Source organism: Bactrocera dorsalis, chromosome 1 (genome assembly GCF_023373825.1).
Source record: "Bactrocera dorsalis isolate Fly_Bdor chromosome 1, ASM2337382v1, whole genome shotgun sequence".
NCBI classification, from domain to species: domain Eukaryota; kingdom Metazoa; phylum Arthropoda; class Insecta; order Diptera; family Tephritidae; genus Bactrocera; species Bactrocera dorsalis.
The window spans coordinates 111,955,644-111,982,393 of NC_064303.1; the positions used below are offsets into that span (position 1 = coordinate 111,955,644).

Consider the following 26,750-nt stretch of genomic DNA (forward strand, 5'->3'; position numbering starts at 1 on the left):
CAATGGATTTATTGAGAGTACAATTCGATGAGCAGATAATTTCATGTTTTGGGCTGGTCGACTGGCCACCAAGATCGTGTGATTGACGTTAGACTTTTTCCTGTGGTGATATGCAAAGTCTAAGGTCTATGGAGAATATCTAGCTTCGATTCAGGCCCTGGTGTAAAACATTAAACGTGTCAGTCGTCAGTTACCAGTCGATATATTTATAGATCCAATGAACTTTCTCTGAACCGCAGTCATGATGTTGAAAAAACCTCGTAGATAAAAGAATATCTTAAAGAAGTCACTTCAAAGTCAACAATTTATTTACAGTGAATATTTATTTAAGTTTTCAAGGCAATTACACTAGTGAAAGCTGTGGTTAAGAGGAAAAGAAAAAATTATGAATCGTAGTCTTAAAGATGTGTACAAATTCCATTATATTCTAGAAAGGTGCTTTAATAGTTGTGCGTCAATGTTTAGCCTCCAGAACATGCTTTGAAAAGGAAGTTCGTTATTGGATACACTGAGAAATACCTTTCATATCTTCGTGCATTACAGTTCTTCTTCAAATCTCTCCCAATATTCAGGGTCAAAGTTACAATTGTACGTTCCTTGTGTATAAAATTGCGTGATGCTAACTCCCAATAATACTAAGCTTCGGATAATATCGAATACATAACCTCTGGTCCAGAAACTGCCGAAAATATAGATGCCATTGGAACGCATATTTCGGCAACAGAAGTAAATATCGATCTACGGATAAAGAAATATGTATATGTCAGAACTAGCATATTCATTGAAGAGTACTCACCGCTCTTTGAAGATCTCTACAACTTTTGCACAAGTGTGTTTGATGTGACAATTTGGCGACCAGTGCCGTCATTGTGTTGTTGAGAGAATCTTCCTCATACTTCAATGAATCATTAATCATGCCAATGAAGAGCATATTGAAAAAATGGTTTAAAGCATCTGGGAGTAGAGATCCGTAATAATATTGTTTAAAAAATATGCACACAATGAATTGATGGGACAAATAGATGCAGTATATATTTCCGAATAGAACCAATTTTTCATACCAAATGAACTGATTCAGAAAGTTTGATGTTATTTTACACGATTGGCTCCACAGAGAAAGTGCCTTTAGAATCGGGTAGTTGCTCCTTTTGCAAGCCGCTGTGCATTGAGATTTGAATCTGTATTGAGCCTCGTGATTTTCAATCCATTTGCTTAACTCTTGCTGGAGTTTCAACAATCTTGCAATGACTAAATAGTTTGCAATAAATGCGAGTTCGAAAACGGGAAAAGCTGCTAAATCTCTTATATAGTTGGTTATCTGCCAAGATGCAATTAAAATCCAAACAATTAATATTATTTTTACTATCAGCAGTAAAGCTGTGGGAATCTCCATAGCTACATGCTCTCCAGTCAGTTGTAAGATTTTTCGATGCATTTCAAAAAGTTTGTTAAAAAACTGTTTCAAAAACTTTTGCGTCTGTTTCTTGCGTATTTGGTGTGAGATTATAAGGAAAGTCGACAAATACATCGATAAAACAAGGGTTATGTATGCTACGCTGACCACTTGAAGTGTTTTATACATATCTGGTTCCTCCGTTAAACTGATTATGACCGACAAAAGTATAGATATGAAATACGTTGCGTAAATGCCGAAAATTGAATAATAGATTTTAGGTATGACACGCCGTAACCAGGAATATCGAGGTTGAATCTCAAGACGCTTTAACGTTTCATTGTAATACAAGTCGGTGAACTGAAGCAAACGCAAGAGTTTATAATAAAACCGCACACAAACACCAAACAAGTCCGGCGCCATCGTTCGCGAGGTGTGAAATGAATAACCAGAAATTACACTATCGGCGATGAAAGTGTCTAAACGGTGTTGTCAGGGTTTTTTTTCGTGTAAATTAACCATTATCGAAGTCATTACATTAATCGACGCTCATTGTGAAAACATATTTGTAGTAAGTAAAGGGTGATCCATATCGAGCTTCCCTATTTTTAAAGAAAACAGACAGAAACTTCAAATTTAATGGAGAATGTTTTTTTGATCATTCAGAAAAACATTATTTGGCATCAATTTTTTGAAGGTTATCTCTTTCAAATGTTGACCCCGGCTACGTCTCAGATGATCCGTCCGTTAAGTCGAATTTTCGATGAGTGGTTCGAGCATTTCGACTGGTAACTAGCGAATGGCACGTGCGATGTTTTACTTCAAGACCTATATCGAAGCGGGATTCTCGGTATAGAGCTAAGACTTTTCATACGCCCCCATAGAAAAACGTATAACAGTATGATATCAAGTGATCTTGTTGGCCAATCGAACGGCTCAAAATGTGAAATTATCTGCTCACCGAAGTTATCTCTCAATAAATCCATTGACTAATGCAATTTGTGGGAAATAGCGCAGTCTTCTTGAAACCAGATGTCGCCGAGATCGCGAGGTTCAATTTCAGGGATCAAATAGTCGATTATCATGGCACAATAACGGTCGCCATTGACGTTTATGTTCTAACCGGTATCATTTTTGAAAATATATGAACCAATGATTTGACCGTCCCACAAACCAAACTAAACTGTTATTTTTTGTGGATTACATGGCAGTCTTGAATCTCATCAGGTTGCTCCTCGCGACAGTTGTGCTTGCTTACATACTCACTGAGCTGGAAATGGACCTCATCACTGAATAAAATTTGGCTCGAAAACGTCGAAACTTCTTGGAACTCTTCAAGATCCCATAGAGCGAAGCGGTGTCGCTTGGGAAGTGAAAGAAAGTGTATTCGGCAATTTTTGTGATAAGTGAAATTATTCAACAAAATGGTGCCATTAAAATTTGTGCGCGGAATCAAATTTCTGGTACCGAAGCGTTAAGCATGTTGGAGGAGGCGTTCGGAACAAAGTCTTACTATTTGTTGGCTCATAATAATATACTTGTAATATAACATATCAACGCATATACTATACTATAAATGTGCGCTTGTGTTGAGGAAACGTAAGAGGCGAAGACAGTTTTGGTGCAGGAAGTGCGAGGTGTACGAATTTTGGTGCGTTGCGGCATAAAAAAGGCTTAACGCAAACGGTCAGTTGGGTTGATACATGATCGAGAAATGGTCACAACGGCATTGAAAGCATTATTCTCACATGCTGCTCAAGAATGCGTGTTTACTCAAACCGGTTTTCTTTCATTTCATTGTGTTTCGCCATTAAACTGTTTGAGTTAGATGTCTGGATGTATGCAAGCCATTGTGAACTGAATTCCTGTAGTTGCTAGAAAAGCTCATTGTACTTTGTTTTTGTATGTTCCATCAGCCCAATTTGAAAAGAAAAATATAATCTATATAATATTATCAAAGTAGAAGTCCTTTTTCCTATAAATCATTGGTTCATATTTCTTCAAAAAATGAGAACGTAACCGTCAACGGCGATCAGTATCGCGCCATGATAACCGACAATTTGATGCCTGAAAGTGAAGCTCATGATCTTGGCGACATTTGGTTTCAACAAGACGGTGCCACTTCTCACACATCACATCAAGAAATGGATTTATTGAGAGCACAATTCGATGAGCCTGTGGTGATATGCAAAGTCTAAGGTCTATGGAGAATATCTAGCTTCGATTCAGGCCCTGGTGTAAAACATTAAACGTGTCATTCGAAGGTTAACAGTCGATATATTTATAGATCCAATGAACTTTCTCTGAACCGCAGTCATGATGTTGAAAAAACCTCGTAGATAAAAGAATATCTTAAAGAAGTCACTTCAAAGTCATTAATTTATTTGCAGTGAATATTTATTTAAGTTTTTAAGGCAATTACACTAGGGAAAGCTGTGATTAAGAGGAAAAGAAACAATTATGAATCGTAGATGTGTACAAATTCCATTATATTCTAGAAAGGTGCTTTAATAGTTGTGCGTCAATGTTTAGCCTCCAGAACATGCTTTGAAAAGGAAGTTCGTTACTGGATACACTGAGAAATACCTTTCATATCTTCGTGCATTACAGTTCTTCTAGCATTTTCTTCATATATTCAGGGTCAAAGTTACAATTGTACGTTCCTTGTGTATCAAATTGCGTGATGCTAACTCCCAATAATACTAAGCTTTGGAAAATATCGATTACATAACCTCTGGTCCAAAAATTGCCAAAAATATAGATGCCATTGGAACGCATATTTCGGCAACAGAAGTAAATATCGATCTGCGGATAAAGAAATATGTATATGTCAGAACTGGCATAATCAATGAAGAGTACTCACCGCTCTTTGAAGATCTCTACAACTTTTGCATAACCGTGTTTGATGTGACAATTTGGCGACCAGTGCTGTCATTGTGTTGTTGAGAGAATCTTCCTCATACTTTAACGAATCATTAATCATGCCAATGAAGAGCATATTGAAAAAATGGTTTAAAGCATCTGGCAGTAGAGCTCCGTAATAATATTGTTTAAAAAATATGCACACAATGAATTGATGGGACAAATAGATGCAGTATATATTTCCGAGTAGAACCAATTTTTCATACCAAATGAACTGATTCAGAAAGTTTGATGTTATTTTACACGATTGACTCCACAGAGAAAGTGCCTTTAGAATCGGGTAGTTGCTCCTTTTGCAAGCCGCTGTGCATTGAGATTTGAATCTGTATTGAGCCTCGTAATTTTCAATCCATTTGCTTAACTCTTGCTGGAGTTTCAACAATCTTGCAATGACTAAATAGTTTGCAATAAAGGCGAGTTCGAAAACGGGAAAAGCTGCTAAATCTCTTATATAGTTGGTTATCTGCCAAGATGGAATTAAAATCCAAACAATTAATATTATTTTTACTATCAGCAGTAAGGCTGTGGGAATCTCCATAGCTACATGTTCTCCAGTCAATTGTAAGATTTTTCGATGCATTTCAAAAAGTTTGTTAAAAAACTGTTTCAAAAACTTTTGCGTCTGTTTCTTGCGTATTTGGTGTGAGATTATAAGGAAAGTCGACAAATACATCGATAATACAAGGGTTACGTATGCTCCGCTGACCACTTGAAGTGTTTTATATGTATCTGACTCCTCCTTTAAATGGATTATGATAGTCAAAATAGCACCTAGTAAATACGTTCCGTAAAAGAAGAAAATTGTATAATAGATTATAGGTATGACACGCCGTAACCGGGAATATCGAGGTTGAATCTCAAGACGCTTTAACGTTTCATTGTAATACAAGTCAGTGAACTGAAGCAAACGCAGGAGTTTATAATAAAACCGCACACAAACACCAAACAAGTCCGGCGCCATCGTTCGCGAGGTGTGAAATGAATAACCAGAAACTACAACTATCGGCGATGAAAGTGTCTAAACGGTGTTGTCAGGGTTTTTTTTTCGTGTAAATTAACCAATATCGAAGTCATTACATTAATCGACGCTCATTGTGAAAACATATTTGTAGTAAGTAAAGGGTGATCCATATCGAGCTTCCCTATTTTTAAAGAAAAAAGACAGAAACTTCAAAATTAATGGAGAATGTTTTTTTGAATGATCAATTTTTTGAAGATTATCTCTTTCAGATGTTGACCCCGGCTACGTCTCAGATGATCCAGATAAGACTTTTCATATCTCCATAGAAAAATAACATATAACAGTATGATATCAAGTGATCTTGTTGGCCAATCGAACGGCTCAAAATGTAAAATTATCTGCTCACCGAAGTTATCGCTCAATAAATCCATTGACTAATGCAATTTGTGGGAAGTAGCGCAATCTTCTTGAAACCAGATGTCGCCGAGATCGCGAGGTTCAATTTCAGTGATAAAATAGTCGATTATCATGGCACAATAACGGTCGCCATTGACATTTATGTTCTAACCGGTATCATTTTTGAAAACATATGAACCAATGATTCGACCGTCCCACAAACCAAACTAAACTGTTATTTTTTTGTGGATTACATGGCAGTCTTGAATCTCATCAGGTTGCTCCTCGCGACAGTTGTGGCTCGAAAAGGTCGAATCTTCTTGGAACTCTTCAAGATCCCATAGAGCGAAGCGGTGTCGCTTGGGAAGTGAAAGAAAGAGTATTTGGCAATTTTTGTGATGAGTGAAATTATTTAACAAAGAAGCGTCATTAAATCTTGTGTGCGGAATCAAATTTCTGGTACCGAAACGTTAACCATGTTGGAGGAGGCCTTCAGAACAAAGTCGTACTATTTGTGTGCTCGTGGTAATATACCTGTAATATAACATATCTAAGCATATACTATACAAGTCTTATTAAATCAAGAGAGAGAGAAAGAGAGAGAGAGAGAGACAGAGGCAGAGTGGCTCTAACGAGAGAGGGGAGGCCAGCAGGCTTCATTCAAATTAATATCCCTGAGCATGCTTCATGAATCATGTAAAATGTTGCGTTTGCTGTCATTAGGAACATTGCGTTCAGTAATTGTAAATACACACTTATGTATTTATACGTACATATGTGTGTATATTGCTGTATGGGCGCGTTATTTTAGCTTGTGGTTATGGCGAAACGTTACACGATATTAAAGTGTTACTACTCCAAGCATCTGCGTTATTTGTATATATATATACATAAAATAACATAAAAAGGCTACAAGCACATTAAATGTAGATGTGTGTGTGTGGTTGTGCGTGTAGTTCTGCGCCATTTCGCACGCTTAGCGAATGACAAGCAAAACAGCGTGCACCACTACACGTAAAAAATGCGGCGGAAAACATAAAATAACACGGAAAACAAGTGGAACACGCATAAACTGCGGTTTAGCTGAGTTACATTTTGGCAAGTAAACAACTATAACAACAATAATACGAATATAAACAACAACGAAAACGAGTTTAGACAACAGCAACAACAAGAGCGACAGTGAAAAGCATCATGACACTGATTGTGGTTGTATTGCTTGTTCATTTCGATTGTAACCGCTATACACGTACGAGTACTTGTAGAGGGTGTCTTTTTGGAAGTATGGGTTCTTTTTGGTGCTTTATTAGTTTCAAAGTGGTTCTAACTTCTACGATTTATTAGCGTAAACCAGATTTTTTTTACTCAAAAATTCTTTCTTTTTTGATATGATTCGGTCAACAAGAGTTTGTTCTAAAAAAGGTATCCTCTTGCCTTAGATCGGGTTGTTACACCGTCATAATGGAACGATTTATGCAGTTAAATCAATACATTGACGCGGAGAATATCAGGTTACAATGCATTTGCTTGTAGTTCACGCAATTGGTGGTTACTCTCTTTTCAGTTAAAAAAAAAAATATGGTCCACTAAGGGATCAAATGGAACTTTAGCATGGTTCGCAACTCCAGCATGTCATTTTGCTTAATTATGAACCGCTATGACAGAAATGGTTCAATACAGTAGTACATGCTATAGTGATCCGATATGAACAATTTCTTCGAAGTTTTCACTATGGCCTTAGACATTGGTATATGTCAACTTTATTGAAGATATTTCGTGCAATGAAAAAATTTTCTTTGGAAGCGCTTGATTCCGATCGTGTATGTAGTTTGTATGACAGCTATGTGCTATAGTAGTCTGATATCGGTGGTTTCGACAAATGAGCAGCATCTTCGGCAGAAAACGACGTGTGCAAATTTTCAAATCGATATAGACCAGCGGACTGACAGACGGACATGGCTAAAACGACTCCGTTGAGCTTGCTAATCATTTATACTTATGTATATTTTATAGGGTTTCTAAAGCGTCCTTCAGAAGGATGAAACCATGAGTAGAAGTTCACGCAAGTGAGGAAAGTTTCTCCGAGCACCATTCAAATGGGAGTGCCCAGAAAGGATCTTTTTACATATGTCTTAAGCATCTCACAATTTCCGGTCTTAGATATCCTCTGGGTAGCCAAAAAACATCCGTTTGAAGGCGAGCTAAAGTAAGGAGGCGAAACATCCCCTCCTACCAAAGAAGAAACAGATGCTTTCTTTTGGGTGTTAGAAACTTTGTGGCAAACTAGTATACCCTGTTTTGGGTATAGAAAGAATCAATGAAAGAATTTCTAACAGAACACGAGTTTTGAAAATTTATTTTCCAAAAATGTATAAATCTACCGTACATAGATGTCAAAGACAGCTGATTTTATTTTTGACAGCTGGTCTGATAACTTTTCCTATAGAAAATTCAATATTTCTAAGAACACCCTGTATTATATAGATATACGTATATGGCAATTTCAGCATTTACAGCAGCACTTTTACTTTAGTTTCGTATTTCTAGGACGCATTTTATGGGAGCTATTGTGCCAACACAATCACTTATAGAGCTGATTAAATAGGCGTGGCTAAGAAAAATAAAGGTTGAAGTAAAAATATTTGTTTTAAGGGAAAGTAAATCAGGCTTGATCGTCGAGGTTAAGCTGCAAAATTAAATATGAAACCAGAAAGATACAGTCTGTCGTTAGAAAATAAAGAAACTTAGTTGCTAAGAAAATAAACCAACTCATATGCTAGAAAAACATACCTCAGGAGTTACTAGAGTTTAGAAGTGATATTTTTTGGTTTGTCTTGTCTTTTAATTAAATAACAAAAAAAAATCTTAGAAGTTTAAATTATATTTATAAGCATAAAAAACTTCGAAAAAAATACTTTCCACATTTTCCCCGCCCATCCGTGGCATAAATGGCGCACACCTAACCCCATGCAAATGCCCAGCCGCACTGCAGACACAAAAATGCTACACAGCAATCGAATCTGCAAATCGACAATACCGATTTGATTTCGCTTCGCTTCGTTGCGATTCGATTTAATGGAAAATCGACCGCAAGCCGCAACACACTGCGACGCCGCTGCGCCGGGCGCTCCATTTGGAGAAATTGCAATCGACGCGCAGAGACCAATTCAAGTCGCAGCAAAACAAATATCATAAACCGCAAAACTAACAAATGCTCATACATAGAACAAATAATTTCACGCTCCACGTTTGCACACAACTATGTAAATAACTGTAGTTACACATATACCGCTATGCACTTGAACAATTGAAGGTTCGATGTGGAGGTTCTAGAACTTACAGCTCTGCTCTCCTGCCTCTAAATATGCATTTATATGCGCTTCCGATTCAAACGCGTTTGTAGCCGACCTCAAGACCCCGGCGAGACGTGGGAGAGGCGTTTGTTCCTTTGCGTGATGTACGAGAACTCAAAGAGACTTGCGGTTACTCGCGACATTTGTTTCCATGAACACGTATAAATATGTATGTGTGCACGCTGCAGCACTTAATGACCGACCAAAGAGCTGAGAATTACAGCAGCGTAAGATTGGCTCACTTGTCGCACCCTCCTCTTCTGCATTCCTTTTGGTTTGCACTTCGGCTGAACGGCACGTCGTGTCGACTACCATGGATCGTAGGTCGCTGCGTACCTTGGCCGTCGGTGTTTGTAGTTCGTTGTATGCTTAAGTGTTCCGTGAAATGAATCGAGAATTGACATTCGATTTACAGGACCATTGCACTGCAACAACGGTAATTGCTACAACGGGCGCACACTTAGCAAAGTGTGATCAATGTGTGTTTGTGTGTGTTGGCGATTGACTCCTGCTGCTGTTGGCAATGCATTAATTGTGTTTGTGGTGGCGGCGGCGGCAGCGGCGGTTAGCAAAGCGACTTGTAATCCGGGCGTAAGAGCCAAGCCAATGAAACAATCGACAGTGTCAGCCACAGCATCCAAGCAACTGACATTTAGTTAAAAGGAATTCAGTCAGGACTTTGATTCTACGTAATTGCTTGTATGTAAGTGAGGTAATGGCGCAAATCCTGTTTAGTCACGCGTAAGTATGACGGTATGATAGCTTAAACAAATCTTTAAGAATCCATCTCCCTAAATAGCTTCAAACAAACTAATTGGATATACATATGTATATGTAATATATACCCTATGTGTTAGATATCGCATTAATAAAGGTCAAAAGTCGTCGAGACATGCCGGCTACCGAGTCCTAAAGAAGCGATTGTGGTAGGTTTTGCCAACAATTCTTCAATCTATTAAAAAATTCTTGTTTATTGGAACGATAAGAAAATCGGTCGAGCCGTACCATTCAAATATTGACACAAATGCTCAATATAATATAAGTCAGGTCTTTGTGAGGCCTTGGGAGGAGCTCTATCGATTTTTCATCGAAATATTCTTTTGCAATCCGACTTGCCTGTTTGAAGTCATTGCCCTGCTGGTATGTATAGTTATCTTTTAAGCAGAGTTTTTGCTCTCCGGGATTTATATTTGTACTCAGCATCTATACGAGGAGACTTCCATCATTTTTCCTTCGACTATTACCAGATTTGGTAGACCACTGCAGCTAAAGCAGCCTCAAGCAAAAATATTTCCATCTCCGAACTTTAAGGTGCTTTGGATGAACTTACTTTGGAGCCTCTCATGAGTCCCTCGCGACATATTTTCTCTGCCTTTCGTACTTTTCAATTCGAGTTTACTCTATTCGAACTATAGCTTCTATATACTCATATGATGGTGTTTGTACCTCTGGAACCCCATGCGTATAATAAATAAGGTTAAATTTCTCCATTTTTTATAAAGAGGTTGGATATTTTTCAAGGATTAGAGGGTGATGTACTGCTCTTCGCTTTTCTCGTTGAGCTTGTAAACTCGGCCATTGAACGTGTTGAAAATAAGGAGGATTGTATGAGGCACCGCGAATTGCTTTTAGTAAAGATATTGGGAAGTAGGAGAAAGAATCGAAGAATGTCCTCTGAATCCACCTTTAGCATAAGGTAAAAATGTACGTAACCAAAATGAGTGAAAGTGACAACAAGAGTTTTAATATTCCAGGTGGCTTTTACAGCTCCAGTTATGGCAGAAGCACGGATTCTGGCAGTTCCAACCAAGCTCACAGACTTACTCGAGAGCGCGTCGGATACCAGCTACTGCCCCCTGCCTCTGGACCGTGGAGCCACCCACAAAAATTGGAAACCTTCGGAGTAAGGTAAATGACTCCGTACACTCGAGGTTACTCAATGCTTAAAGAGAGTGGACCATCATGCCTCTTGCAAGGGCCGACCGGGACAGTAATGGAACATTAGTTTCACGTGACGGGAAGAAGAAAATTACTGACGAGGTAGAGGGTAAAAGAAAGTCGTACGGGAAGTCGACCCATTCTTTTAACTACGCCATCATCGGCATCGTATTGGCAGATACGAGGAGGCATTCACCGATGGCCTAATGGGCCTAATCCTGTCGTCGTCCTCGAACAGGTCAGGGTTAAAAATCGATAAAGCTCACTTCGAAAGCCGAGTATGCGGGTTGGTCATCAACTTCGGAGAAATCGTTGCAGCCATCCGTTCCATGGTGGAGAGTCTGTCGGAGTTACGGAGCAACGCCTAGCTGCATTTTGGGCGTGGTGATTATGTCACTAGACTCCTAAAGACTCATATTTTCGTTAGGGGACCTCAACGGACCTAATGGCCGATGCTCCAGCGCCTCACTTTTCAATCAACCAAGTATTTTGAGTTGTCGCAAGGTCAGCCACTGCCAATATTGGTACTGCATATATTCATTACGAGTCTAATAACAGCTTCTGAATACCGATTTCCGATGTTGCAACGATTTCGCATGATTTTCAGCTTCACTTTTTACATCAAACCTTCTCAAATTCTATGAAAAATTAAAGTGAAGCATATCGTGAGTAAATTTTCCTTGAAATAGTATATGACTACAACAAAAACTGCTTTCGTTTAATGCCTTTCTTGTATTCATTTGTAAGTGTAATTACACGAAAGCAATCCTCACCGTTATGTTGAAGTAAAAGTGTAACATTTTCCGTTGCAGCAGTAAATGTTAGTGATTTCTTATGCACGTTATCTATAAACGATTACTCGCTTTAATTGCGGAAGTTGCCATTTCCTCTTCCAGCACTTATTCGCACTAACCACCACTCCACCACTCGCCAGCGCCGCTCGTTGGACGCATAAAATTATATGCTCATGCGGGCGGACGAACGCTGCCATAATGCCATTAGCACTATTTCACTGCAAATATTGTCACAATAAAGGTGAACCGTTCGTAGACACTTTCCAGGTTGGCGCCCTCACCGCTGTCGCCGCCCGCCAAGTGTTTAGTATGTGTTTTATTGCCACAAGCTAACTGTGAGGGAATTGCTTGGCTTATTGCAAGAAAGCAGAATGTAAGAAAAAGAGAAACAGCAATAACGGTACATGTCTCCAACTATGTATGTATGGGTGCATGAACAGAAATGTATGCAGCTTGTGATGAAGGCGGGCGTGTTGTCGAGGGGGAAACTACTCGTTGTGGCAGTGAGTTTAATGGCGGCGTTATGTTGTGTCTCCATTACGTGCCACATGCCACCGTTTTGTAGATGCGAGCGTGTTGCTCTTGCGTGTTTGTGACGTTTATGTACATGTGTGTGTTGGTTGTGTAGTTGTGGGAAAATAAAGTAGCAGGGAAAAGGCAAAAATTATAAAAGCAATTCACTTTAGGCTAATTTCATATTATAGCATGTCACACTCTATTTATTGTAATTCTATTTTATGCAGCTCTTCTAACAACTTCTTCCGCATATCTTTGCCACATCGATACGTATATGCATGTATCCACCAGCGCTCTAACCGCGCCGCCTTCACTACTAACTTTATATATGTGTGTGTGTGTGTGCTTACCAACAATATTTAGCGTCAATGCCTCACTCCTGTGGCAACAACCGTTATATAAGCAGCAGTAGCGCAGCTCCACCATTCCGTTTTGTTTGCTGTTGCTTTGGCTATTGCTATTATTGCTTTTCGCTTCTGGCGCTGCCGTGTCTACCGCGTTGGCCCGGCCACCTGCATAGCTATCTATGCCGCTGCTCCAGCACTGCGCACGTCTGTTCGCTTCCGACGTGTTGGTAATTTATTGCGCACAGCAGGTAACATTTCGATTGCAGTCATCCGATACTGTCGCGCCATAATATCCGCTGCGCTGTGCCACCTGCTCCTGTCTGCCGACAGCGCGAGCAGCGCTTCGATATTTGCACAGTCTTTTTAATAAATTTGAATTAATTTTATAAATTGGCCATTGCCATGCCGCTGCATGCCACGCTGGCCGTGTGTCGGCGCGATTTATGCTGTGCCTCTAAATTAGCGAATTTCTCATTTATTGGAGTTGAGTTACGTATTTTTTGAAATTTTTCTAGCCTCATTTGTGCCGAGCCTGTTACAATTTCCGGGCTATTGCATTTTCAATGGCTCTCAATGGCCACTTGAGACAGCGACAGAGTTAGGTGTAGTTAATTCAAGTGGTCATTAACTCATTAATGCAGTAAAATGTGGCCGGAGCAAAATAAATTACAATAAATTCCAAACATCTACCTACGCGGAGTCACTTAATTATGGCGATTTTCCAAGTGGTGGGCACTCATATACTCTCGTAATATATTGCATTGGCTTTAATGTGTGGTTTTGTTGACATGAAGGTTGTTGGTGGCACCTGTAAATATGGAGGGGGATTTTATTAGTTTATATATAAAAAAGATTTGTGAAGAGTCGATATATTTTGAGATACATTGATTAAAGTCGACGAAATTATGGAAAAGATTGACCAGGACCATCACATAAACAGCCATGACATCGCTAAGGAACTTAACATTCATCATGGAATGGTTTTGAACCATTTAAATAAGGCTGGCTGCAAAAGAAGCTCGATGTTTGGGTACCACATGAATTGTCAGTGAAAAATTTAATGGATCGAATTAAGATCTGTGATTCTTTACTGAAACGAAATGAAATCGAACCAAATCTGAAGCGAGTGGTAACAGGAGACGAAAAATGGATCAAATACGATAATAATGTGCGAAAAAGATCATGATCTAAGCGTGGGGAAGCTCAACTAATAGTCGCAAACCCAGTACTGAAGCTTCGAAAGATTATGTTGAGTGTTTGGTGGCGTTGGAAAGGAATCATCCACATTAAACTACTCCAGCCTGGTCGAACGATCAATTCCACATTTAACTGTCAACAACTGATGAGATTGACACAAGCAATCGAACAAAAAACGGCCAGAACTGATCAACAGAAAGAGCTTCGTATTCTATCAGGACAATGCTAGACCCCACACATCTTTTTGAAAACTCGGCAAAAACTGGGAGAGCTTGGCTGTGAAGTTTTGATGCATCCACCATACCCCTACCATCGAACTACTACTTGTTTCCTTTAATGCAGAACTCTCTTAATGAAGTAAAGTTAACTTCAAGAGAAGCTTGTGAAAATTACTAGTTGCAGTTTTTTGCTGAAAACCCGAAAAGTTGTACACTGATGAAATAATGTCCAGCGAAAAAATGGTATATATTTGGTTCGTTATCATTATTATAAATATAAAAAAAATAAGTTGAAATTTGATAAGAAATACGAAAAGACTTTTTCGACTACCTGACCGAAGCATTCTGTAAGTCAAAAAATATTTCCTTTTTTCTTGAGTAAGTTAAGCATAAAGCTTGGAGAGCCCACAATAGACCACAGGTAGTAATGCATTCCTCAAAATCAGTCAAATCCTATTGCCATCAGTCAAATCGAGGATCCATACCTTCGGATTATATGTAGTAAGTAGTAAAATGCGCTGTCACAGATACGAAAGAATTGTAGAAGGTACAAATACGATACAGGAAATATCATTAAGGAAGGCTTAAAGAATTGAAACCTATAATACTATCTAGTAAAATTGAAGCCATTACATCTTAAAACCGCTTTTAAAGTACTTTACTCAACCGCTTACTTTATAAAAGGAAAGATATTACAAAAAAAAAACAGATAAGAAATTATATAGTTTTTCAAGCTGTATTTTATTTAAAAGTCAATTCGAAGTACAAGCTTGTGGAAAATCTAATCTAAAGAACTGTAAAAATCGCTCCACTACAGTCACTAACAATTCCCAAGCATCCTTGCTTCAGTCTTTTATGAATTTTTCAATTTTCTATTTCATTTAGTTTTCATACAATTTGACAATTTCATAGCCAAAGCACCCATAAAAGAGGAAACGAAATATACCAAAAATAAAATAAAACGAAACAATCATAAAAGGCTTGCCAAAGAAGACGGCGCACAAAGCATATCAAATCGTCTCGTGAAAGAAAACTGCAAATTTTGTTTTATTTCCACTCAAACGCAAGCAAACTGAGCGTCGTTTGTGGCTCTTGGCTTGCGGCTATTGCACAAATATAACGGAAAAACGATCACAAACAGACAACAAACCATCGAACTATCCACAAAGCGAGTGATGCCAATAAAAATATAAATAAATTCATACACGGATACACAAATAAACAGAAAAGGTGGCAAAAGGTGCAAAGTACGGCGCAACGAAATGCCATAAACGTGTTTGTTTAACAGCATATATATAATATACTCGTATATATATATGTATGTGTATATATTTATATGTAAGTATGTGTTTTGCTGTGTAAGCATTCGGTTGCGCTGTTTACTTCCCACACCCCCACCGCCGCTTGCAGCGAGGCGAATTTAAAAATTGCGGCTGTCAGACAGACAGGTGTACGCAGGGATAAGCCAAATAAATGCGAGGAATAAAAGTGACATAAGAAGGTAAAGAAGACGCTTGTACAATGTATGGAGTCGGCAAGTTTGTTGCCTTGCAAGTTTGGCGACAAAAAGGAAGTAAAAGAAGCGGAGTGCAGTAACTTTGGGAGAAATCTCATTTCGACTATTGAGCAGGAAAACGCAATGCACAAACATAGTTTTGTGTAAAAGACTTTGTAGTTTTTATGTATGCGTTTTTTATTGTGAAGGGAAAACTGAATACAGTGTTCTAAAACCGAAATAAAAAGTTGGACGAAGAAATAAGGAAAGCAAGGATTTCAAATTTCAGTGGGAAATTTACTTTGTTTAATTTGTTTTTCATTAGCAAGAAAAAAAGCAACTTCGGCTATAATACCCTTCACTGGTGCATTTTTTATAACATAAAGGAGTGTAAAAAGAACTTTCTTCGGATATTGTAGCGATGCATTGAATGACAATATTTGTCAAATTTCTTGACGATGCCTTTTCAAATAGAAAAAGTACTCTAAACAAGGACTTGAGTTCAATCGGTCAGTTTGTATGTAAGTTATATGATATAGTGGTCCGACCTGAACAATTTCTTCAGAGATTGTATTATTGCCTTAGTTTATATGTCTTGCCAAATTTCATGAAGATATCGCGTCAAATGACAAAGTCTTCCATACAAGCATTTGATACCGATCGTTCAGTTTATATGGCAGCTATATGATATAGTAGTCCAATATCCGTATTTCCGACAAATGAGTAGCGTCTTGGTGAGAAAAAGGCGTGTGCAAAATTTCTGGTCGATATTTCAAAAGTGAGGGACTAATTCGGATTTATATAGACGGACAGAGAGACATACAACGGCGGGTAAATCGACTGTGTTAGTCACGACAATCAATTATATATATCTCTTATAGGGTCTCCGACTTTTTGTTGTGCGATTTACAGACAAAACTATAGACTGCTGCTTGTTATTTGCGTAGTGAAGTCAGAAAGTAAGACAGCTGCACTGTGCTCTCGCAGTCGTGAGGAAATGGCAAAGGAAAATATTGTTTCAATTCAATTGCAGAGCGAAATTGGCTGATTGTGTGCGTATAAGAGAGCGATGACAACAAAGCAAAGCGGCGACAGGAAAAAAAAATAAAAAATATAGCCACATTGAGGAGAATGAAACAAAAAAAGTGCTGAAAAGAAACCAATATGGGCTTACATACAGGGCGCGTACAGCCGAGCGCCATGGCGTATACGTGACATGGCAATTGCAAAAGGAGTGCAGCATTTTTTCTTGGGAATGCGAGTCTGCTGAGACGAAAAATTATTTGAAAATAACACATATGTGTAAAATATAAGCAATTTTTACAGCTGCGGTTTATCGGCTGCAACGACAGCGCAGTCAAAGCAGGCTGCATGAGTTCCGAAGAACACAAAAACAAATAAGGCAAGGCGCAAAAGTTGTTGCGTATAAAACATTGCTTGCACTTTATTGCCAGAGAAATCACGGATTGCCTGTGTGCGCTATTGCACGCTTTGATTTAGATCTTTTTTCAAAAATCAGTCAAAATTCATTGAAAAATGATATTTCTTCCGCCTGAAAAGCCAATTCGTCTGCGCAATATTGTCAAATTTTCTGGTCTGCTGCGCGCTATACTCAAGATACGAAATTACGCTTTAATATGCAAAAAACTAAAAAAAAGTGGAAGATACAACTTGATTTGCCGCACTTCGATTTAGTTGTGGCAAGTGGTAATCAAGACTCACGCTTTCCACCAGCCTGTCTGCAGCGCTCAACGAAATGCCGTGCCGTTCGATTTGTTGCCGAGTGCACTTGTGTGCATTTCAAAGCAATTATGCCAATTCCTTGACTACTTTGTTTAATTATCTTTCGACGTTTCAACTCAGAGCACTGGCTGCTGCACTAATGAATGCACAAGCATGCGCTTGCACTGCCGCTGCGGTGAACTCAAGCAGAGCCAGTGTCAGCGCCGGCGGCGGCGGTGGTGGTGGTGTCTTCAAGCCGAAAACCAGTCAGGCAGACAACCAGCCAGTCATTCGGTCGCCAGCCAGTTATCATTTGGCTACATTCATTTCATGGTGTGTGCATCAACACACTGCCCACTTCCCTTCACCGCGTGCTAGCTTGTGTTTCTTGAGGAACACTTCGTGTTTTTTTTCTTATGCTGCCATTCATTAGTTCTGCTTCCGTTAGAAGTAATCGAAGTGAATGAATGGCTCTGCGAATGCATGAATCAAATTTGTATAAATTTTGTCTGAATTCAAGTGGCAAACAGCAGTGCATTAATTTGCTCAATGAAGTGTGAAATTTTATGGTAATTTCAAGCACAACTCCAATCAACAGTACGCAGTGTTTGTGCACATTCTTGTTCGATATTCAAATACTCTTTTTGTTGCTGATACATTCCTTTGCGGATCGGAGAAAATTGCTGAAGCAGCAATGCCTCAGTTTCGTTTCTTAAACAGCAGGCAGTTTGCTTTATGTTACCTTTTAAATTTAAATTGTGCAATTTGTAGTATTATATAATATAAGTATTATCTTGTAGCTATCACTTATGATATGGCAGCCACAAATCTAGTTCTTTAGAGGTGGTCCTACGACAGTGATTTATGTTTTCGGCAATTATATCCGATTGTCTTTTAATCGGTTGGTTGGATGAGCAAAAGGGGAAAGCTACGAAGATGTCTCATTTGAAATAGAAGTAGAAACTCATTTAAGCGTAATGTATGATTTCGTTACTTATAAGCAAATATAAATAGCTTTCTTTTGCCCCTGCTGACAAATAGACTGCCTCTCTAACGTAACTTAGTGAAAGATCGTTTCGTCTCAGTCACACTAGTGGCAATTATAGCAACAACATTCTTGGTAAGAAATTAGTAAAAATAATGCACTGATTTATGTGAAAACCGAGTAAGGTTAGGTTAGATTAATCTGGTAGGCCAATTAGTCACGTATAAATCAGTTTTGGTCCTTTGTGATGCCAAATGAAGTTCAATTTCTCGGTCCAAGAGAAGTAGTCGGCCTTTAGAATGCCTGTGCTTCAAGCGAATTTTAGAAGTCTCTGCGGCCTCAATATCGAATCTCTTCGTTTCGTTCGATAATTTGTTTCCATTTAGGAGGCAACTTCATAATACCTCCCTTCCTTATTTGCAAAGAACTCGGACAGCCATTTTCACAAACCTCTTTAGAGTTCAACTTTACACCAACAAGGACGTTCGCCTTGGATAGGAACATTGGTAATCACTTGGCGCTATGTCCGGGCTAAATAGTGGATGCGATAAAACTCCCATCCGAGCTCCCGTAGCTTCTGATGAGTCATCAACGAAGTGTGTGGCCTGGCGTTGCACCGGTGGAAAACTGAAAACTCACAAAATGAAGAGCAGCACGACTAAATATCTGGTAGATTACATAACGCCGAAGTAAAATAATCACAAACTTCACAGACGCACGGCGAATTTACTTGTATATCTAAAGCAAGAAATGAAGTCTTAGCTAAAAGTTACGCTTCAATAAGCGCAGCAGAAGAAAGCCTATAAAAAAGCAACAAGTAACTAATCTCTGCAGTAGTTCTTGGAGTTTAGGGCTTTCTGCAATAAGCACCAGCTTAAATACTCGCAATCAGAGCTAAGCGTCGCTGGAGTATTGTTGTTTTTGTTGGCTGCAGCTGCCGTCATCACAAAACTGCTAAGAGTTGACAACGTTAGACAGTTATACACACAAAAGAACCGAATGCAGGCCATCGAAGACTGCCTCTTTTCAACATAACCACATTTATGCCGCGGCTTTGGTAGTTATGGGCAACGTAACTAACTGCAATTGCAACAACATCAGTCGTTACTATTTTACTATTTAATGTTGACTGCGGCAAGTGCGTGATTATAACTGTTCATCTCATTTTCCAGATTTACAATGCAGTGAGCGGCTCGCTGGGCTTAGCACCGTAATCGACAAGTATATCAGCTGGATTCAGCCGACAATGCACTCGGTCATTAAACCGCTTTCCTATTGTAATTGTAAGCGTTAAACTTCCGTTGTATTTGCGCCTTTTAGCGCACTTGAAGTAAAATGAAGTATGAAGAAATAAGCAAAATAAAAAATTACATAAAATGGCTTAAGAAAAAGAAAGTCTGTCGAAAGACGCTTAAGCGAATTTGTTGCACTTTGCCTGTATACGACAGCGCAGTAGCATTTAATGACAGCTGCAGCCATGATTTTTACAATTCTGTCGGAAATGTGCTGACAGCAACCAGCGGTGCCGCAGCTGCCAACAAAGTGTGAAGCGCATTGCCACTTGCTACAGATATGCCGCTGAGTCGCTACTGTGTTGCAAGTATGTAGCGGTTTTTACTTAACAGGTACTAAATTATACTGTTTAAAGTCTAGTGTTGTTGTTGTAGAGCGCGGCTATCGCCCAAAAGTACACATTATGCGGACGAATTTCGATGTGAAACATGCACCTTGTACTGGTCGACCTATTGTTGAAAAAGTCGATGAAATTATGGTAGAGATTGACCAGGACCGTCACATAAGCAGCCATGACAACGCTAAGGAACAAAACATCATCATCAACCGGGAACCATTGATCCATTTATAATAGGCTGGCTACAAAAAGAAGCTCGATGTTTGGGTACTACATGCATTTTCGGTGAAAAGTTAAACCGATCGATTTAACATCTGCGATTCTTTGTTGAAACGAAATGAAATTGAACCATTTCTGAAGCGAATGGTAACAGGAGACCAAAAGTGGATCATATACGATAATAACGTGCGAAAAAGATCATGGTCAAAGCATGGTGAAGCTCAACAAATGGTTGCAAAGCCAGGATTGACGCCTCGAAAGGTTATGCTGAGTGTTTGGTGGGATTGGAAAGGAATCATCCACTATGAGCTGCTCCAGCCTGGTCGAACGATTGATTCCTCATTTTACTATCAACAACTGATCAGATTGAAGCAAACAATCGAAAAAACGACCAGAACTGATCAACAGAAGTGACTTCGTCTTCCATCAGGACAACGCTAGACCACACACATCTTTGATGACTCGGCAAAAACTGGGAGGCTGGCTGGGAAGTTTTGGTGCATCCACCATACAGCCCGGATCTTGTACCATCGGACTACAATTTCTTTTGGTCAATAAAAAGCCTGTGAAAATTATTTGTCGCAGAGAAACCAGAAAAGTTTTACTGATGGAATGATATGTCTAGCAGAAAAATGGCAAAAAGTGGTCGACCAAAATGGTACATATTTGGCTCATTAAAGATCATTATAAATATGTATAAAAAAATAAATTGAAGTGTGGTTAGAAATACGAAAAGACTTTTTCGACTACCCAATAACTAAAATTGCCAAAGCCAATTCTCCAAAATTTCACAGCGGGGAAATGATCCTCTGCTGTGAGCACCTCTACCGATCTAGAACCTCCTGCTATTTTGTCGTATTTTTGTGTTTTGTTTAGTAATACAGTTATGCTACACGCCTGTTGTTTGGAGTCAGCCCATTTAAAAATTTACGCTTTGTTCTTTATAAGTAAATGGTTAGTCAGTTGAATACCGGGGCCTCACAAACAATTGAGGCTGGAAGTGGTTTCAACATTTTTTTTGACCAATTGTAAAAACAAAAACAATGCGTTACCTTCATATTTTTCATATACGACTCTTTGCGTTTGGCAATTTAGTTTGATATAGCGCATTTGACGAGCACACGCGCGCTTCGACTAGTGCGCGATTTATTAGCGTTCGTGCCCCACATTCGCCGCCGCAAATGTCATTAGCAAATATACCCTATAAATCAAAACGCTACCAGTTGCGGGTTGTGCACTCAATGCAGATGTCATGCGGCATGATGGACTGCTTGCTAACAGTGAACCAAAACAACAACTACAACAACAATAATGCTGACAGCCACTAACAAAGCAATGACAGCGGCAAGGCAACAACAGCTGCCGTCGCCGATTGGACGAAGAGCAAGTGAAAAGCGAGCACATCATAAATGTCGCCATTGAAGGCGCCGCAGAGTGACAGGCAGGAGCGCTGGCAAAGAGTGCCAGCAGAGGCTATAAATGGTGTGCTCGTATCTTCAGGCGAAGATAAGTAATGTAAACTACTTGACTGATAATGCTAGCAGGCTTGATGATGTTGCCACAGCAGCATGACGCGACGGTCGCCGCGGCGTACTCGGCGATATCAAGCGAATTTCAAGTTTCGGGCCATGCCACCCGGGAGTCCGGTGCGACCGATGTTGCGAGCATACCAAATTAAGGTGCCGTGATAAATTGTTGCAAGTGGCAAGTAGTAAGTAGCAAATAGCGTTTATCTTGCAGTCCCCCTTCAGTCTTATGGCTGGTGGAAACCGTGATTCAGTTTTATACTTTTCTGCGTTGAAGGTAAGTAAACAGTTGAAATGCCTGTGGAGTAGTGGTCGTGCACTTTCACCGCGTGTCACGAAATAAGCAGCAATGCATTGCAATAAAATGTTGCATTTATGCCACTTAATTTTTTGGCAGACATTCTTGCGGAATCAGAACGCAGCAAGATGTCCAAGGGAGCAGGGAGGAAACGGGAAGCGATAAAAACTTGCATAATGTGTTGCTTTGGTTTGACTGCAGTGCCTTTGTGCAACGGTTGCCACATACTTGCCACATCGCGTTATTTCATCCGTTACGAACACAATGCTGCTCATAACTTAGTCGCGCTCATGGTGAAAACGTGTGTGGCATGCAACACCATGCAGCAGGATTAAAAATGCGACCGAAAGTGTGTTGGGCGGAGTAAAGAAAGTGTTGAAGCATAAGAAAATTATCGCAATTTCATCGGTAAGTGTGCAGCAAATGGCAAATGTTGACCGTGTACGAGTTGTTACATTGTAACGAGTAGCGAGTGACGCCATTGTTCGCCCAAACTAAGTAATCCGCGCGCTTTCGATTTCTCTGTGACTCGTAAAACTTGCACACGGACATTTGAAGAAAAGACTTTACCTACGGAATATTAACACAATAAGAAATTTTGAGGCAAACTAATTTTTTTTGTCATACATAGATGAATAAAAATTGAAAAAAAATTGATTTTGGGTTAGGCTAGTCTGGTAGACTAATGAGCCATGTATAGACCAGCTTTGGCCCCTTGCGACACCAGATGGAATTCAGTAATGATCCTTTAAAAAAAAGATTGCCATATATATTCGATTAAAAAGTGATTAATGTGTAAATTTATTAAAATATGTATACTTTAACAAACTTTAAAAAAGAAAAAAATTTGGTGTTGCCAGATGACTGAAAAATGTTTTTTTGAATAAAATAAATATGTTTTATAAAATATATAATGCTTAATTCTTTCTTGGTTTGTGTAACAAGGTTACCACCCATAATTATATAAATGAGAATGAGATTATCTGTGAACCGGGGCGGCTCCAGAGCAGAATTTTGGGGGTTAAACTATATATTTTTAATTTGAGAAATGTGTTTCGATTACTTTTTCCGGTTCCACAACGTTGTCGTAGTTCATGTTGAGGAGTGCTAAGCCGTTCAATTTTTTTCTGGAGCATCATTGTTTTGAGGCAAGTCTTGATTCGACGCAAATTCTTCTTTGGATCGTTCAGCGTTATCATTTGTGGCTGGCAAAGTGCAATGTACGAAATGATATATATACTTATCGTACTGATATATTTGCAAAGCGCAGAAAGCAGTGTCGATTTTTGTAGTTCTTTGTTTTCTGGCAAGTCTAACTAGGCATTCAGTGAGTACTCTTGTATCTTTTTCTTTGAACTTTAGGTTAAATTTTTGATAAGAGCTGACTCAAATCGAAACTTTCAAGAACCTCATCGGAAAACTGCGTTTTTAAACCTTTCATGACCGTGTCAAGGAGTGGAATGTATGCAGAAACCCTGTAGAAGTCTTCACAGCTTTGAAATGGATGATTATTTCAATTACTTTGATGACCACATGTTCTGGGGTTATCACTTCAACATTTGATTTCTCAGCCATCTCTGTAGCAGTTGAAAATTTTTCATTAACCTCTTCACCTTCTCATTGTTTTATGTTCCCTGGCTCAGCGCTGTAGCTGCAATGCGGTGTGATAGAGAGAGAGGGCGAGAGAGAGAAAAATATACCAGTATTTCTTTTCTAGAGAACGCGCATCCGCGGAAATCCGCGAACTGAAATTTTGCTTAGGACCTTTTTTTCCCAGGAAACTGCTCCTTTATTTGAATCACTGATATCGGACCACTATAGCATGTAGATGCCATCGAAGTCAGGTTCTTGTATGGACAACTTTTGTGTTGGACAAGATATCTTTCGAAAATTTGGCACATATTGCTTTCAAAGACAACATTAGAATATCTGATGTAATTTTTTAATTCGGATTATTATAACATATAGCTCCAATACAAATTGAATGATCGGATTTAAGTTCTTGATTGGAAAACTTTTCTATTTGGCGAGAGATATTTCCGAGCTATGGTGTAGATTATTTTCTAAGACAGGGCTATAATATACGAAGAAGTTCTTTTGATCGCACCACTATATCATATAGCTGTCATACAAGCTGAGCGATCAAAATCGAGTGCTTTTATGGAAACTTCGTTATTTCGAACGTTTTTATCTGTTTTTTTTTTTTTTTAATAAAAATCGGTATTTATGTAGATATGAAAATTATTATTTTGAAAGCGTTGCAAGTAGTGTTCAATATTGTTTACTTTTGATTGGAAATAAAGTAATAAAAATTTGAAAAAAAAAACAAAAACGAAAAAAACAAAGTCGTAAAGCCTAAATTCGTAATTGACTATTTAGTAAGAAAACTATAGTTTGAGGGTAAAAACAAACCCACATACGTTACAACGAGAAAAATAAATAAAAAATTTCAAGATATCTATATGGCTGGCGAAAACTGAACTTTGACCTAAAATAAAATTGCTGGTGGCCCGCTTTTCCAGTGAAATTTAATGGCCCACCTTTATGCGGCTGTCATAAAACAGCGGAGCCACAGCAAAAATCCAATTGATAACGCGCTATTCGCAAGCCCATACCCATATGCAAGTCCATAGCCATACACAAGCAAACATACACGTGCATAAATACACTCATACCTGCGCAGGAAGTCAGACAGACAGTGGCTGCCTGTTAAATTGAGCGTAATGCACATTGTATGTTATATGCTGTGTGGAAATACCGTTGTGTATTTGCATACGTGCCACACCCAGAGCCAGGTCGAGGCAATGCCAACGGCATAAACAGCGCAAAGTTCACAGTGACGCAAATGTGCAACGGCTGCCAGATCATCCTTTTGTGAAGTAACCATTTGGAAAAAACATTGAAACGAAGCCAAATGGCGCTGCAAAACATGCCACCGCTGCCGCATACACCGTTGCATGTGCTCGCCTCTATGTATATGTATGTGTGTTCACACATATTTATTTACGTTGGAATTAGGGCAGCGCAAGAGCAACTATCAACAAAATATTTATGTATATATAGCAACTAGATAAATTTAAACGCAGTTTACGCGGCGATGAAATAGTGGCAAAGCGCATTTTCACTGCCACACCGCCACCGGTGTTGCAAGTGCGTGTGCGTCTACTTGTGAATATATATTTAGAAAATAACAACATTTGCACACTTTGATAGCCAGGCCAGGCAGGAGTGGCAGTAATAGCTTCACGCGAGTTGGATAAATGTGTGGTGGCAGCTCAAAGGAATTCACCGATGAGGTAGTTTGGGGAGGGGCTGGTAAATACTGCTCACAAGAGAGGAGAGTTATTAATAAACGCCCGTGGGACCACAAACCCGCTTTGGAAATATTCTTTATACATATATCCTTTGAAATATAAATGATCAGCTTGACGAGCTGGCTCGATTTAGCCATATCTGTTTGTCTGTATGTATGTATGTAAGCAAATTGGAATCTAAGTTTCGAGATATCACTCTGAAAAATTTGCAAATATTCTTTTCTCTTCTCAATGCTGCTCATTTGTAGAAATTTTCGATATCGATATATTATTGTATATAGCTGCCATACAAACTGATCAATCAAAAAAATTAAAGTCTTTGTATGAAAAACTTTTTTGTTTTGCAAGATATCTTTAAGAAATTTGGCACAAAGTATTTTCCCAAATGACGCTATAATCTCCATACAAATTGTTCAGATTGGACTACTATAGCATATAGCTGCCATACAAAATGATTGATCAAAATCACGATAAAGATATTTTTGTACCATATTTTGCTAGAAAAGGTGCATCTGTGAAGGGTATTATATCTTTTGTGCAGCGTAAGTTAACCCTTCCTTTCCTTTCTTATTTAAATTTTCGTGAATTTCTTTTCTCTTTTCTAGTTGCTTGAAGTCGAAAATCCTTACACGCAAAGCTATAAACTGCCACCAAATAAATGCCTTAAACATATTCGAGTATTTTAAACTCAAACAACATCATACAACATGCCAGCGCATTACCGGCCGCCGAGTAGCAACCTTGTTTACCCATGGTGTACGAGAGCCGCAGCTACTGCTGCATAAATTACTTCTTACATCCATAATTTTTTAACTAAATAATCAGTTTCGTTGAGAAATATACTTAAACACATACTCACATACACCAACATAGCTACTTACACACACACATGCATTCACCCTCCACGTGCCTACTCTGCACATGCCGTCCGCAATGAGCGCCATACTGAAGTCGCACCCCACGGCGTATACGTGACATTTGCTTATGCAGTTTCGTGCTGGCGCATATGCGCGCCTCCCGCTGCGGCCTTCGCCCTTCACCGGTCGCTTCGACAACTTGCTGATTTCGCTGTATTTTGTCCATTCAAAACTGTCGAATTGCGTTGTTGCTGTAGTTTTTGCGTTTTTTTTGCGCACTTGTTTCCGAAAAGTTTTGTGCGCCGCTTTTCGTCGTTTTTAGGCGCTTTCACAATTCACAATTTATAGTTACCGTTGGCAATTTAACTTTGTTTGCCAGTTTTAAGTGCCGCACCAAACTACACATTTCGCGTACTTTGCGCCGCCAAGGTTAATAACGGTCCAAATAACGTGCCGACGTTTGACGCCTGCCACAGCTGACTGACAGCCGTGCCGCGGCAGCCCCGCGTGGCGTAGGTGCATGCAGCGTCATGTTGAGGCCCGTTTGGCGCAGTGGCAGTGGCGGCGGCGGCAGCCAAGTCTCTATGCATGCAAATAATTTTCGCGAGTGCAGTAATTTCGGCTGTTATGCACATTTAGGCTTTCCACTCTTCGCTCATTTTGATGTAA

General features: G+C 39.2%; 1 protein-coding gene across 1 annotated transcript; it reads right to left on the reverse strand.

Moving 5' to 3' along the window:
• Positions 1 to 275: 275 nt before the first annotated feature.
• On the reverse strand, positions 276 to 2,540 carry LOC115066476 (uncharacterized). The gene is made up of 2 exons (XM_029552228.2): positions 797 to 2,540; positions 276 to 738 (listed from the first exon to the last, which is right to left on the reverse strand). Exons 1-2 carry the CDS (start codon positions 1,814 to 1,816, stop codon positions 538 to 540), a joined length of 1,221 nt encoding a protein of 406 aa, XP_029408088.2. The 5' UTR covers positions 1,817 to 2,540; the 3' UTR covers positions 276 to 537.
• Between the last annotated feature and the right edge of the window lie 24,210 nt (positions 2,541 to 26,750).

What these genes read in the sequence shown, in the direction of transcription:
- LOC115066476 (XM_029552228.2), bottom strand. Translation starts at nt 1,816, where the DNA reads ATGGCGCCGGACTTGTTTGGTGTTTGTGTGCGGTTTTATTATAAACTC. An exon ending in GTAGAGATCTTCAAAGAGCG is followed by an intron (nt 739 to 796) that starts GTGAGTACTCTT and finishes CTTTATCCGTAG; the next exon opens with ATCGATATTTACTTCTGTTG.